We start from the raw sequence: 14,979 nt of genomic DNA on the forward strand, positions 1-14,979 counted from the left end.
GGAGCACGTGCTCCGATGCCGGATCTGGACGGATCCTCGCCATCCTCGCGGTCGTAGGCGTCGCGGTTTCCTGGATCAGACCATGGACATCAACGAGCTCCTCTGTTGTCAGCCTCTGTCGCCAGACCATGGTCACAGATCTGGTCGTGGGCATTTCAGACTTTCATTACATATATCACAAATTAAGCTGAAGAAACAGGGTCTAAAAAAACTGGATGGCTTATTTTCATGGACTTATTTCCACGGCAGCTTCTCCAAGGCTTATTCCTATCGCAGCTTATGCATAAACTGCACCTCAAAAGAACTGGAAGTCTTCCGTGTGCCCGACCAACTTCAGTCTTGCACCAGCCTGTCATTCAATGTACTACTCTTGTCGTGTCAAAACACCGGTTGTGCTAGTCCATTTGCTTTCACCACCCTTGTCGTGTCAAAACACACAATCCCCTCACCGGCTAAAAATGGTTAAGCTCGCACATGCGCATCACTATCAACATGTGAACGATGTAAATGCTTTTACTTCCAACGTCACTAATTTAAACCCACACAAAAATTACTCACGAGCAATTCAGCATTGCAGCACGGAGAGTTACAGCTGCTTAATAACTTCAACATAAATAGTGATGTGCGACAAGTACCAATATCACACAAATTATCCGGTTCTGCCTGACTACTAGCGAGATCCTACCGACTGGGCACCAGCATGCAACAAAAACTAAACTGATACACTGATAAAATCCTTTAACACATCCCACGACCACTTTTCAATAACCACCAAACTTCATATTTCATCAGGATGAGAAATCTGCTAACCTGAGCTCCATATGTTTAGTGTTGTTGTTTCTCATGTGACCTTCCCGGGCTTTCGCGCCTGTTTCACACTCATACAAAATGTGGCCAAACTGCTCACACATGGCCCTTGTATTTATCTGGCCTTTATTACTGGCCTGCCCTGTGATAAACAAAGCAGACGAAAGCCTGAATGTTATTGTCAAGAAAAATCCTAAGCATGTACAGTACATCACATTAAGTGACAGTCTAAATCATAAGAATCACTTAAAATTCTTGTTCTCTTCTCTCCATAGTTCTCATCCGACTCACGATAAAACTGCAGCCTCCTGTACTTCTTTACAAACATATGCATCGGGCAACCGGGAGGCACATAGTTCTTTAACATGTGATTTGCACTCTCGCTTCTCTGTGTACTTGTCATCATAGCACAAAACACACCTTTGAAATATGGCTTCGCCCACTTCTCCCAGCCTCAAAGAGCCGAGTCATGTATGGATGTGTTTGTAGTTTGTCCTTCTCCAGCAGCATGCGCCACCCTTCCTCGAATTCATCTACAGTCAGCATGCTGTTCCCAACTTTATGGAATTCCAGACTGAAATCACTCTTCTTGCTGTACAGTGGCCCGAGGGTCTTCTTTGCTTTCTTCAACACAGGCCATTTACACCATCGATGCGCTGTGTTTGGCATGATACTATTCAGCGCAAGCTCCATTGCCTTATTCTGATCTGCAAGCACAGGAAAAAAAAAAGAACAAAGACATAGACGATAGTTCAGTTTCACCTACTAACCGCCGCACCATCCAATGTACAGAAAACTAACAACCTGCAAACGCACCTATCAGAACTGTCCTTGGTGCCACCCCTACCATCATCCTGAGAAATTCAGAGAAGGCCCACATGAAACTTTCTTCAGTCTCGTCCACTACCAGCACACCAGCAAAGATAATGCTCTGGAAATGGTTGTTCACCCCCACAAAAAGCCCAAATGGCATGTTGTACAGATTAGTTCGATAAGTTGTTTCACATGTCACTACATCTCCGAAAATTTTATACTGCAGTCTCCTGTTTTCGTTTGCCCACATTAAGTTCTTTCTCCTACCCTCCGCATCTGCGTGGACATGGTATACGAAATATGGATCCTTTGCTCCCAACTCTGCAACACCTCAATGGCCCGCACATCATCATCTGGTTGTTCTCGACTTATCCTCCCACACAAACTCTTTAACGACCGTTTGGTGAATGGAATATTCTGCATGGAACCAAAAAAGCTCCCGCTATACACATCAATATGTTTGTGTGAAGGACAGTGTATCGTCTCACCAAAATTAGAGGATAACGAGTGGTTGTGCTGCTCCCTCTGCTCAGCAATGTACCACCCGTTGTCTTCTGTTCTGAACAGCCTTATAAATCCAGGATACTCGCACCGGCAAGACCTCGTGTTCTTCACTCCAGCTTTATCCTGTAGCATTGTACCAAAAATTGTCAACCATATATTCAAGTACTGCATTTAACAAGCACATAACACAACACTTAATAAAAATGCACAAATTCATAACAAAGGACACTCACCGAACATCCACAAACAAATTATTGCATACACTTAGTTCTTTAAACATTCAGTCTGCTCTTTCTGTATCTTATTCCAAATCCCTTCTCCCAAGAATACATGTTGTAGAAGTATTACGCCGCATCCAGCGAGTCGAAACTTGAACCCAATGCCGGAACAATTACACTATCCATGGGGTCCTCAGCAAAACCCCTTGCCGCTTTCTCAAACGCAGATACACGTGATGGACAAGGAGCCCTGCTTGGAGCTGCCGCCCCTATCCTTACTTACTTACTTACGAAGCCTTTGATCCCAAACAAGTTGGGGTAGGCTAGATATGAAACCCTTTCACGAGGACTTCCTAGGAGGTCACCCATCCTAGTACTACTCTCGCCCAAATGGGTTTCATACCCAAAAGACTGGCTAGTTTTTACGTTGGCTCGCCAAGCCTATCACAACCCTTAGATATGAAACTCTTTCACAAGGACTTCCCAGGAGGTCACCCATCCTAGTACTACTCTCGCTCAAATCGGTTTCATACCTATGGAACTGGCTAGTTTTTACGTTGGTTCGCCAAGCCTATCACAACCCTCCTCCTTTACCCGGGCTTGGGGCCGGCTATGCCTAGAAGACATAGGCGGAGTTGCCGCCCCTATCCTAAACCTGAAAAAAAGAATTTAATGACTAACAATTACCACTATTAATTCTTTCCAAATATTATTCGACCCATCGCACACTAACCCTCTGCAATCGTTATACGAACATCAAACCTCGCACAAATAACAACACATAAAACAAAAGCAGTCTGCTCATTTCATGGTTTAATCCATACTTCATTTCCCTGACAACATTTACCTCGACAAATGTCTTCAAGCATTTTAAACCATAGTTAATTGTGACAAGTAAGAATTGTTTTCAACATCAACAACTATCCTGAAGCAATCATTTTTTTACAATTAACACTTGCCAGTCTTCCTGTTTCCATACATTGTTCGACCCACCTCACACTTACTCATCTGCAGCCGTTACACGAGCATCCATGTTCACACAAGTAACAACACATAAAACAAAGCCAGACTGCTCATTCCATGGTTTAGCCCATAGTTCAGTTCTCTAACAACATTAACCCGGGAAAAATCACTAAGTATTAACCATAGTTCTTTCTTACCCGTAACACTATTTTCTAATATTAAAAACATCCCCCGAAACAATCATTTTTACCATGACCAATTGTCAGTCTTAATTCTTTGATTCTTTCCAAGTACTATCCAACCATCACGCAGCACCCACAGCATTCGTTGTACAAGCATCATAGCTCACCACAAGTCTGGTCATTGCATCAGTTTTTCCCTAGCGACATCTACCGGAAAAAAAAGGCTAACCAGTTTATTCCATATTTCAATCCCCCTGCAAACATTTTTTCTATCCAATTCTTTTCTTGATTTCCTAAACAACGACTAAAACACATCTACTGCACTGCATTTCAGCAGGAGCACTAGCTGAACAAATTCACCACAGCTCCTGACTCAACAAAATCTCAAAGTAATTTAACTCATTGCTCATTTTCTCTGCAAACATTTACCATACAATTAAGACATGACTGCTGCAATGTGTTTCAGCAGCTGCAACAACTGAACTAATCCGGTGCACTTTTCTGTTCCAAGTTCTTGCTTCTATAACTACCACCTGTAACCCATGTCACACTGCGGAAAGCAAGATCACAAGCTTCAGGGAGACTCCACGCATCTCTACTGGCGGCAACGATTAATTCTTTCAGCATACGCACACAAGCAGCCAAACAGCATGGATATATCTCGTGGGACGAAAAAATAGGATAGAAATTTTGCTGCACACCAAAGACGCACCTCTTAGCCCATCCTGGTGCTTGAAGGTTCATATTCACGGGCGACACTTCTGATGCCTGTAGCAAGCTCTAACGTCTCCGATTAACCACCAAGTCGTGCTCGCGGATTTGCCCATCCGCGGTCATGGCGGGTCTACTCGCTTGTCGCTCGTCGTGCCGTTGGCAGGCAGATCCACTGGGATTGCACTCTCCCCCACCTGCTCGAGTAAGGGGAATCTGGTTCAGATTCACCGCACAGCCAATCCATGATGCAGCAATGAAACTGCACAGTACACTCATCGAACCAAATCTGGAATTAAGGATTCACTACGCACTTACGCTCGGATCGGTTGCATTAGGAACTCCATCGCCGCCGCCGTAGCCGCCTTCATCTCTCACCCCGGCCACCGCCCAAATTGAATGAGTGCTCCTCGCACGGGGTGACAACTGACAACCCTCCCCGTATTAAACTCGAATAAGGGCCCACGGGCTGGAAAGTGCAAAACCTGTTCTATGGCTAGGTGTTAATACGGAACGGACTTGGGCCACGGATAAGAAACAGGTTCCCCGTTGACCGTAACGCCTGCCGCTAGCCTGGCCCACGTACCCATATTTTATTTTATTTTTTTCGGGAAAATCAGAGAGCTTTTTTTCGGGACAGTCAGCCAGCAGGCTGGTCACCAAGAAGCTGGGAGTTTTATCGAGCCAGCTCTCCGTAAAATTCAATGTGCAAGCATGCTTAGCACACAGATGCGCCGGGAGGTTCGCTGACCGATTTACATGCTGAATATCAAACGAACTAAAAGTATTACATAGCTCTCCTATTTCTAGAAGTAAATGAGCCACAATAGAACGAGCATTGTGGCGAGATTGCCAGAGCTTCACTAGCTCCAAACAGTCGACTTCCATGATCACATGCTGGAATCCTCGAAGACAAGCAAACCGGACTCCATCTTGCAAGGATAAGCACTCCATCATCAAGGGATCTGAAACCCCCACATATGGTTTGCACCAAGAACCCAATAGGGGCGTAGTGGAATGAGCCACACCGCCCGCACCACCTCGCCCTGCATCAAAATTTAGGGCTCCGTCGCTTGTGATCTTGATTATACCCAAGTCGGGCGGCCGCCAGCGTGACCTAGAAGCGTCAAGGTGTCTCGCCTTGGCAGCTGTAAGAGGGAAATAGCTTCCTTGATAGATCTCATGGTTGCTGTGGGATCCCTCCCTTCATCTCCATGCTTGACACGGTTTCTAGAGTGCCAGATGGACCACATAGTAGTAGTGATCTTAGCACACTCATCTGAAGTGAACTGTGGGTGACATGTAATATCTCGCGCCCACGTATCCGAGTGGAGAGGAGGCAGGTGAAGACCGAGCCAAGTCCACGCCTCTTCCCAGAAGCGTTGGGCATGTGGACAGTGGATTAGTGCATGCTTCAGATCCTCCTCCTGCGAACAGCATACCTTGCATTGTCGAACATCTGCCAGGTGTCTGTAGTTTAAGGTAGCCTCATCTGGGAGAATGCCACGCAAAACTCTCCACCAGAATACTCTTACTTTGGGAATAACTTTCAATTTCCACAGAGATTTCCACAACTGTTGATCGTCCGTTGATGTTTCGGTAGCCGTCCCTTCCTCTTGAGCCAAAAGCTCGTTCTGAGTCACGAGAGCGTGGTACGCCGTTCTTACAGTGTAGTTCCCTGATTTGTCAAAAGCCCAAGCGAGAAAATCTTCACCTCCACCTTGCCTGATGGGGATGTTTAGGATGGCAGCGGCATCCTGGATGGTGAAGTTCTCCATAATCACGTCATGTTTCCACGTCCAATGATCAGTATCGATTAGGTCCGATACTCGATCAATGACTGTATCCACGGGCCTCATAGTAGGTGTCATGGACGCCGTCCCCGATACTCACTTGTCCTCCCAAACTGAGATGGTGGATCCAGCTCCAACCCCGGATATCAAACCCACCTTTAGGGTGCTTCTTCCTGCTACTATTGCCCTCCAAGTGGCCGATGCAGATTTAGGGATTGTAGCATGCATGAAATCAGTATCAGGAAAATACCGCCCCTTTAGAACTCGAGCACACAGTGAGTTTGGATTGGTGATAAGACGCCAGCCGTGTTTGCCCAACATGGCCAGATTAAAAAGATGCGGGTCTCGAAACCCCATCCCTCCCTTGTCAAGTGAGCTGCTCCAGAAATATTTTGCCATGGGGGAAGTCAAGCTCTTACAAACTTTCTTGGTGAGTAGAAAAGTACTCATGGGATAGGTCGGAATAGATTGAATCACAGACTTGAGCAAGGTTTCCCGTCCCGCACATGCAAGCAACTTCTCGGACCACCCTTGCATCTTCCCACGAGCTCTCTCGCTGATGTGGTCGAAGGTACCACTATTGGCTCGTCCAACAGCAGTTGGGAGCCCCAGGTATTTCTCGTTGAACGCCTCTCTCTGGATATTCAGTGTTGATTTCAGAATTTGCCTGACCGTATCCGGAGTATTAGTGTTGAAGTATACCGAGCTCTTCTCTCGGTTGATGCACTGACCCGAGGCTGCTCCATAGATACGCATGATCTCGTTCAGTCGTTCCGTGCTCAGGGCGTTAGCATTGATAAAGATTAAGCTGTCATCTGCAAACAGTAAGTGAGATACCCAGGGTGATCTGTAGCTCACTCTCAAGCCTCTATCAACAGTTCCACCATTGTAGAATTTTAACAATGAGGATAAACCCTCCGCACAAAGCAGGAAAAGGAAAGGAGATACTGGATCACCTTGTCTGAAACCCCGAGTCGGCGTGAAGTAGGGGAATAATTCACCATTGACCCGGACTGAAAAACGAACCGAGGTTACACACTTCATAATCAGGCGAATGAATGTGATGCTGAAACCCAGCCGGGAAAGAATTGCCTCAAGGTAGTGCCACTCGACATGGTCATAAGCCTTCATCATGTCCAGCTTAACCGCACAAGAATAGTTTTTACCCTTCTTCCTTCTTCTCATCGTGTGAATGCTCTCATAAGCGACCAATACATTATCTGCGATGAGACGTCCAGGAACGAAAGCGCTCTGTTCTTCGCTAATGATCTCGTCCATGTTGCATCGAAGACGGTTTGTGATCACTTTGGCTGCAATTTTATAGAGCATCGAGCATAGCGCAATAGGACGGTACTGAGAGATCGATTGTGGGTGCCGAACCTTGGGGATAAGAGTTATAGAGGTGTCGTTCAAACCAGCCGGTAACTCTCCCCATTCAGAAAATCCAAGATTGCCTCGGGTACATCATGTCCCAACAGATCCCAATGCCGTTGGTAAAACCCTGCAGTAAATCCATCCACTCCAGGAGCCTTTGATGGAGCCATTTGAAATAATGTCGTTTTGACTTCCTCCGCAGTATATGGTTTTGTAAGATCATCGTTCATGGCCTGGGTCACTTTGACCGACACATGCGATAATAGATCACTAGCATCCCCAAAACCTTGCGTTTGATACAGGTCTTGGTAGAAAGCCAGCACCTCCTCTTTGTCCTCATTCTCATTTGCACAAACTGAGCCATCTGGTCGGCAGAGGCCAAGGATTTTGTTCATACGCTTGCGTTGGGCTGCTTGTGCCTGAAAATAGGAAGTATTCCGGTCGCCTTCACGGAGCCAGGGGACGCGAGATCGCTGACGGATCCATACCTCCTCTTGGTATAGGGCTTCCTTCAGTTGCTTAGCAATGGATTTCTCCTCATCTGATGGCCCTGTGCCCACTGAATGGCACCGAACACGGTCAAGTCTTTTTCGGAGTTGTCGGATTGTACGTGCCAGACACCCGAATTCCTTAGAGCCCCATGGCTCCAGTGTTGCCTGCAGGGTCCCCAAAGCCGACGCTATTCCTTGGAGCCCTGCCGAACGCTGAATTCCCCGCCAAGTATCATTAACCAGGCGGTCGTAGTCAGTGTGTGTCTGCCATACGTTCTCGTAGCGAAACTGTTTCTTTGCCCTTGGCCCATATGACATAGTCTCTTTTATTTCCGCCACGACGAAGCAGTGGTCAGACTCCACCGAAGGCAAGTGTCTGATCCTTACATGTTGGAAGAGTTGCCTGAACTCCTCATTGGCAAAAGCTCGGTCTAGACGTGCCTTCACATTTGCGCCACCCGCCTTGTGGTTATCCCATGTATACAGCATCCCAGACCAGCCTAAATCTTGCATGTAGATTTCATCAGTAACCTCCCGAAATGCTCTCATTTGCGCTTCAGGTCTCGCTAGTCCGCTGAAATGTTCAGACGCGAATAAAATTTCATTGTAATCCCCCATAGACAGCCAAGCAGCATGGGGTAAAGCAAACAAGTTACACAAGAGCTGCCAACGATCGCTATGATCAGCCGGACGCGGCGCCCCGTAAAAACCGGTAAATCTCCACGGAGGAGAAGAGTTCTGGTCATTACCATTAACCAGAACGTCAATGTGACAGTTGCTGTAGTTCCTTAATTCAACAATCACATCGCGAGACCAAAACAGACCTATGCCGCCACTCAGGCCGACACTGTCAACAGCAAAACAACTACCAAAACCTAGAGTATACCTCAAATCCTCCACTCTTTTGGCATTAATCTTTGTTTCCATGACAAAGAGTAGAGTGGGTCCTTCCAGCTTCACAATGTTGCGAAGCTCATGAACTGCCTCGGGGTTCCCAAGCCCCCGGCAGTTCCAACTCAGGCATGTCATGATGACGGGCAGGACCGCGGATCAGTCTCTGCCGAATTTTCAGGCGTGGGTTTCTTCTTCTTAGCTTCCCTGACAAACTCATCATGTTCTATGTCATTACTAGCGGAGGCCTCCCCCTCCTTGGCAAGGATTCCATGTCCCTCGACCGTGTTCGGTCCCCCGTCAGTGAGCAGCAGGGTTTTAGCCACTGGTCTATAAACCTGGTTTGGGGCATCTTTCCTCTTTGGTGGCTACTTACTCTTGATCGGAGAATCAACTTCTTCACCTTTGTCCTTGTTTGTGCTTGAATTTCTTGTAGCCGGCTTGCTAGCACCTGACTGTGATGTGTTACCACTATTAGCTGGCTTCCAAAACTCCTCTGAAGCCCTCAGATTGGGGGCCCACGTACCCATATGTACATCAGCTTTTCGCAGGTTTTCTTGTGCGTCCGTATAGCGTCTCAATTGACTATGGCACAGATCTAAACATGTGAAATAGCAGTCCAGATAACGAGACCAAATGAGCTCGCGACTAGATGGTCCGCGTCCGATTTAGAAGCCATTGTTTCTCAGCAGCCTAAGTCAATAGAATTTTTTTTGCGCAGTTAAGAGTTACAATTGTTTGGTCTTCCAGTTCAGACTTCCATCTTTTGCCTTTTGTTTTGGATTAGCTGTTTCTGCTATCAGTTCCATAATTAACTTAATTTACCATACACTTTTGAGTGAAGTTGTTCATAGTGGTCTTTTGAGGTCTATTTTCCATAGATGGTGTATTTGCTTCATAAATGGATCGGAAATCACACTCCATTTAGGGGAACTCACACTTCATAGATCGGCATCTCCACGGTTTGTAGGGGAATGTAGTATTTCAAAACAATTCCTACGATCATGCAAGATCTATCTAGGAGATGCATAGCAACGATAGGGGAGAGTGTGTCCACATACCACCGTAGACCGAAAGCGGAAGCGTTTAGTAACGCGGTTGATGTAGTCGAACGTCTTTGCAATCCAACCGATCCAAGTACCGAACGTACGGCACCTCCGCGTTCAGCACACGTTCAGCTCGATGACGTCCCTCGTGCTCTTGATCCAGTTGAGGACAAGGGAGAGTTCCTTCAGCACGATGGCGTGGCGACGGTGATGATGAAGTTACCGGCGCAGGGCTTCGCCTAAGCACTACGACGATATGATCGAGGTGTGTAACTGTGGAGGGGGGCACCGCACACGGTTAAGAGAAAACTTGGTATGTTCTAGGGTACCCCATGCCCCCGTATATAAAGGAGGGAGGGGGAGGCCGGCCGGCCTATGCTAGGCACGCAGGGAGAGGGGAATCCTACTAGGACTCCAAGTCCTAGTAGGTTTCCACCTAAAGGAGAAGGGGGAAGGAAGGGAGAGGGGGGTCGCGCCCCCAACCCCTTGTCCAATTCGGACTGGGCTTGGGGGGCGCGCGCCACCTCCTGGCCGCTGCCTCTCTTTCCCACTAAGGTCCACTAAGGCCCATCAACTCCCCGGGGGGTTCCGGTAACCTCCCGATACTCCGAAAAATACCCGAACTTCTCTGGAACCATTCCGATGTTCGAATATAGCCTTCTAATATATCAACCTTTATGTCTCGACCATTTCGAGACTCCTCGTCACGTCCGTGATCTCATCCAGGACTCCGAACAAACTTTGGTCATCAAAACACATAACTCATAATACAAATCGTCATCGAACGTTGAGCGAGCGGACCCTACGGGTTCGAGAACTATGTAGACATGATCGAGACACATCTCCGATCAATAATCAATAGCAGAACCTGGATGCTCATATTGGCTCCTACATATTCTACGAAGATCTTTATCGGTCAAACCACATAACAATATACGTTGTTCCCTCTGTCATCGGTATGTTACTTGCCCGAGATTCGATCGTTGGTATCTTCATACCTAGTTCAATCTCGTTACCGGTAAGTCTCTTTTACTCGATCCGTAATGCTTCATCCTGCAACTAAATCATTAGTCACATTTCTTGCAAGGCTTATAGTGATGAGCATTACCGAGAGGGCCTAGAGATACCTCTCTGATACACAGAGTGGAAAATCCTAATCTTGATCTATGCCAACCCAATAAACACCTTCGAAGACACCTGTAGAGCATCTTTATAATCACCCAATTACATTGTGACATTTGATAGCACACAAGGTGTTCCTCCTGTATTCGGGAGTTGCATAATCTCATAGTCAGAGGAACATGTATAAGTCATGAAGAAAGCAATAGCAATAAAACTGTAACGATCATAATGCTAAGCTAATGGATGGGTCTTATCCATCACATCATTCTCTAATGATGTGATCCCATTCATCAAATGACAACACATGTCTATGGTCAGGAAACATAACCATCTTTGATTAACAAGCTAGTCAAGTAGAGGCATACTAGGGACACTATGTTTTGTCTATGTATTCACACATGTACTAAGTTTCCAGTTAATACCATTCTAGCATGAATAATAAACATTTATCATGATATAAGGAAATATAAATAACAACTTTATTATTGACTCTAGGGCATATTTTCTTCAGTCTCCCACTTGCACTAGAGTCAATAATCTAGTTCACATCACCATGTGATTTAACACCAATAGTTCACATCTATATGTGATTAACACCCATAGTTCACATCACCATGTGACCAACACCCAAAGGGTTTACTAGAGTCAATAATCTAGTTCACATTGCTATATGATTAACACCCAAAGAGTACTAAGGTGTGATCATGTTTTGCTCATGAGAGAAGTTTAGTCAACGGGTCTGTCACATTCAGATCCATATGTATTTTGCAAATTTCTATGTCTACAATGCTCTGCATGAGCTACTCTAGCTAATTGCTCTCACTTTCAATATGTATCTAGATTGAGATTTAGAGTCATCCAGATTGGTGTAAAAGCTTGCATCGTCGTAACTCTTTATGATGAACTCTTTTATCACCTCCATAACCAAGAAATACTTCCTTAGTACTCTTAGGTAACTAAGGATAACTTTGACCGCTATCCAGTGATCCACTCCTGGATCACTATCGTACCTCCTTGCTAAACTCATAGCAAGGCACACAACTGGTCTGGTACATAGCATGGCATACTTTATAGAACCTATGAATGAGGCATAGGGAATGACTTTCATTCTCTTTCTATCTTCGGCCATGGTCGGGTTTTGAGTCTTACTCAATTTTACACCTTGTAATATAGGCAAGAACTCCTTCTTTGACTGATCTATTTTGAACTCTTTCAAAATCTTGTCAAGGTATGTACTCATTGAAAAATCTTATTGAGCGTCTTGATCTATCTCTATAGATCTTGATGCCCAATATGTAAGCAGCTTTACTGAGGTCTTTATTTGAAAATCTCCTTTCAAACTCTCCTTTATGCTTTCTAGAAAATTCTACATCATTTCTAATCAACAATATGTCATTCACATATACTTACCAGAAAGGTTGTAGTAATCCCACTCACTTTCTTGTAAATACAGGCTTCACTGTAAGTCTGTATAAAACCATATTCTTTGATCAACTCATCAAAGCGTATATTCCAACTCCGAGATGCTTGCACCAGTCCATTGAACTTGTCGAAAACCTTTCACAACAAGTCGAGCTTTTGCAGACAGTAACATTACCGTCAATGTCAGTCTTCTTCTTGAAGATCCATTTATTTTCTATGGCTTGCCGATCGTCGGGCAAGTCCACCAAAGTCCATACTTTGTTCTCATACATGGATCCCATCTCAGATTTCATGGCCTCAAGCCATTTCGTGGAATATGGGCTCATCCTCGCTTCCTCATAGTTCATAGGTTCATCATGGTCTAGTAACATGACTTCCAGAATAGGATTACCATACCACTCTGGTGTGGATCGTACTCTGGTTGACCTACGAGGTTCGATAATAACTTGATCTGAAGTTTCATGATCATCATCATTAGCTTCCTCACTAATTGGTGTAGGAATCACTGGAACTGTTTTCAGTGATGAAATACTTTCCAATTCGGGAGAAGGTACAATTACCTCATCAAGTTCTACTTTCCTCCCAGTCACTTCTTTCAAGAGAAACTCCTTCTCTAGAAAGGATCCATTCTTAGCAACGAATATCTTGCCTTCGGATCTTTGATAGAAGGTGTACCCAACAGTTTATTTTGGGTATCCTATGAAGACACATTTCTCCGATTTGGGTTCGAGCTTATCAGGTTGAAACTTTTTCACATAAGCATCGCAGCCCCAAACTTTAAGAAACGATAGCTTAGGTTTGCTACCAAACCATGGTTCATATGGTGTCGTCTGAACGGATTTAACAGTGCCCTGTTTAAAGTGAATGCAGTTGTCTCTAATTCATAACCCCAAAACGATAGTGGTAAATCAGTAAGAGACATCATAGATCGTACCATATCCAATAAAGTGCGGTTACAACGTTCGGACACACCACTACGTTGTGGTGTTCCAGGTGGCGTGCGCTGTGAAACTATTCCACATTGTTTTAAATGAAGGCCCAACTCGTAACTCAAATATTCTCTTCCACGATCAGATCGTAGAAATTTATTTTCTTGTTATGATGATTCTCCACTTCACTCTGAAATTCTTTGAACTTTTCAAATGTTTCAGACTTGTGTTTCATTAAGTAGATATACCCATATCTGCTTAAATCATCTGTGAAGGTCAGAAAATAATGATACTCGCCACGAGCCTCAACACTCATCAGACTGCATACATCAGTATGTATTATTTACAATAAGTCATTAGCTCGTTCCATTGTTCCGGAGAACGGAGTTTTAGTCATCTTGCCCATAAGGCACGGTTCGCAAGCATCAAGTGATTCATAATCAAGTGATTCCAAAAGCCCATCAACATGGAGTTTCTTCATGCGCTTTACACAAATATGACCTAAACGGCAGTGCCACAAATAATTTGCACTATCATTATCAACTTTGCATCTTTTGGCATCAATGTTATGAATATGTGTATTACCACGTCGAGATTCAATAAACCATCAACATTGGGTGTATGGCCATAGAAGGTTTTATTCATGTAAACAAAATAACAATTATTCTCTATTTTAAATGAATAACCGTATTGCAATAAACATGATCTAATCATATTCATTCTCAACGCAAACACCAAATAGCATTTATTTAGGTTCAACACTAATCCCGAAAGTATAGGGAGTGTGCGATGATGATCATATCAATCTTGGAACCATTTCCAACACACATCGTCACTTCACCCTCTACTAGTCTCTGTTTATTCTGTAACTCCTATTTAAAGTTATTAATCTTAGCAACCGAACAAGTATCAAATACCCAGGGGTTACTACGAGCACTAGTAAGGTACACATCAATAAAATGTATATCAAATATAACTTTTTGCACATTGTCATACTTCTTATCTACCAAATATTTGGGGTAGTTCTGCTTCCAGTGACCATTTCCTTTGCAGTAGAAGCACTCAGTTTTAGGCTTAGGTCTAGCTTTGGGCTTCTTCATGGGAGTGGCAACTGGTTTGCCATTCTTCTTGAAGTTCCCTTTCTTTCCTTTTACCCTTTTCTTGAAACTAGTGGTCTTGTTTAATCATCAACACTTGATGCTCTTTCTTGATTTCTACCATCATCGATTTCAGCATCACGAAGAGCTCGAGAATTGTTTTCGTCATCCCTTGCATATTATAGTTCATCACGAAGTTCCGGTAACATGGTGATAGTGACTAGAGAACTCTGTCAATCACTATCTTATCTGGAAGATTAACTCCCACTTGATTCAAGCGATTGTGGTACTCAGACATTCTGAGCACATGCTCACTAATTGAGCTACTCTCCTCCATCTTTGTAGGCAAAGTACTTGTCAGAGATCTCATACCTCTTGACATGGGCATGAGCATGAAATACCAATTTCAGCTCTTGGAACATCTTATATGCTTTGTGGCATTCAAAACGTTTTTGAAGTCCCGGTTCTAAGCCGTAAAGCATGGTGCACTAAACTATCAAGTAGTCATCATACTGAGCTAGCCAAACGTTCATAACGTCTGCATCTGCTCCTGCGATAGGTCTGTCACCTAGCGGTGCATCAAGGACATAATTCTTCTGTGCAGCAACGAGGATAA

The 14,979-nt window shown here is 44.6% G+C and overlaps 1 protein-coding gene across 1 annotated transcript; it reads right to left on the reverse strand.

Annotated features, from left to right (window-relative positions):
• Positions 1–657: 657 nt before the first annotated feature.
• On the reverse strand, positions 658–4,618 carry LOC119282015 (protein FAR1-RELATED SEQUENCE 5-like). Its single transcript, XM_037562389.1, has 5 exons — positions 4,517–4,618; positions 4,200–4,395; positions 1,624–2,247; positions 1,228–1,514; positions 658–949 (listed from the first exon to the last, which is right to left on the reverse strand). The coding sequence occupies exons 3-5, from the start codon at positions 1,868–1,870 to the stop codon at positions 923–925; spliced, it is 561 nt and encodes a 186-aa protein (XP_037418286.1). The 5' UTR covers positions 1,871–2,247; positions 4,200–4,395; positions 4,517–4,618; the 3' UTR covers positions 658–922.
• Between the last annotated feature and the right edge of the window lie 10,361 nt (positions 4,619–14,979).

The sequence above is a fragment of the Triticum dicoccoides genome, chromosome 3B, assembly GCF_002162155.2.
Source record: "Triticum dicoccoides isolate Atlit2015 ecotype Zavitan chromosome 3B, WEW_v2.0, whole genome shotgun sequence".
In the NCBI taxonomy this organism is placed as follows: domain Eukaryota; kingdom Viridiplantae; phylum Streptophyta; class Magnoliopsida; order Poales; family Poaceae; genus Triticum; species Triticum dicoccoides.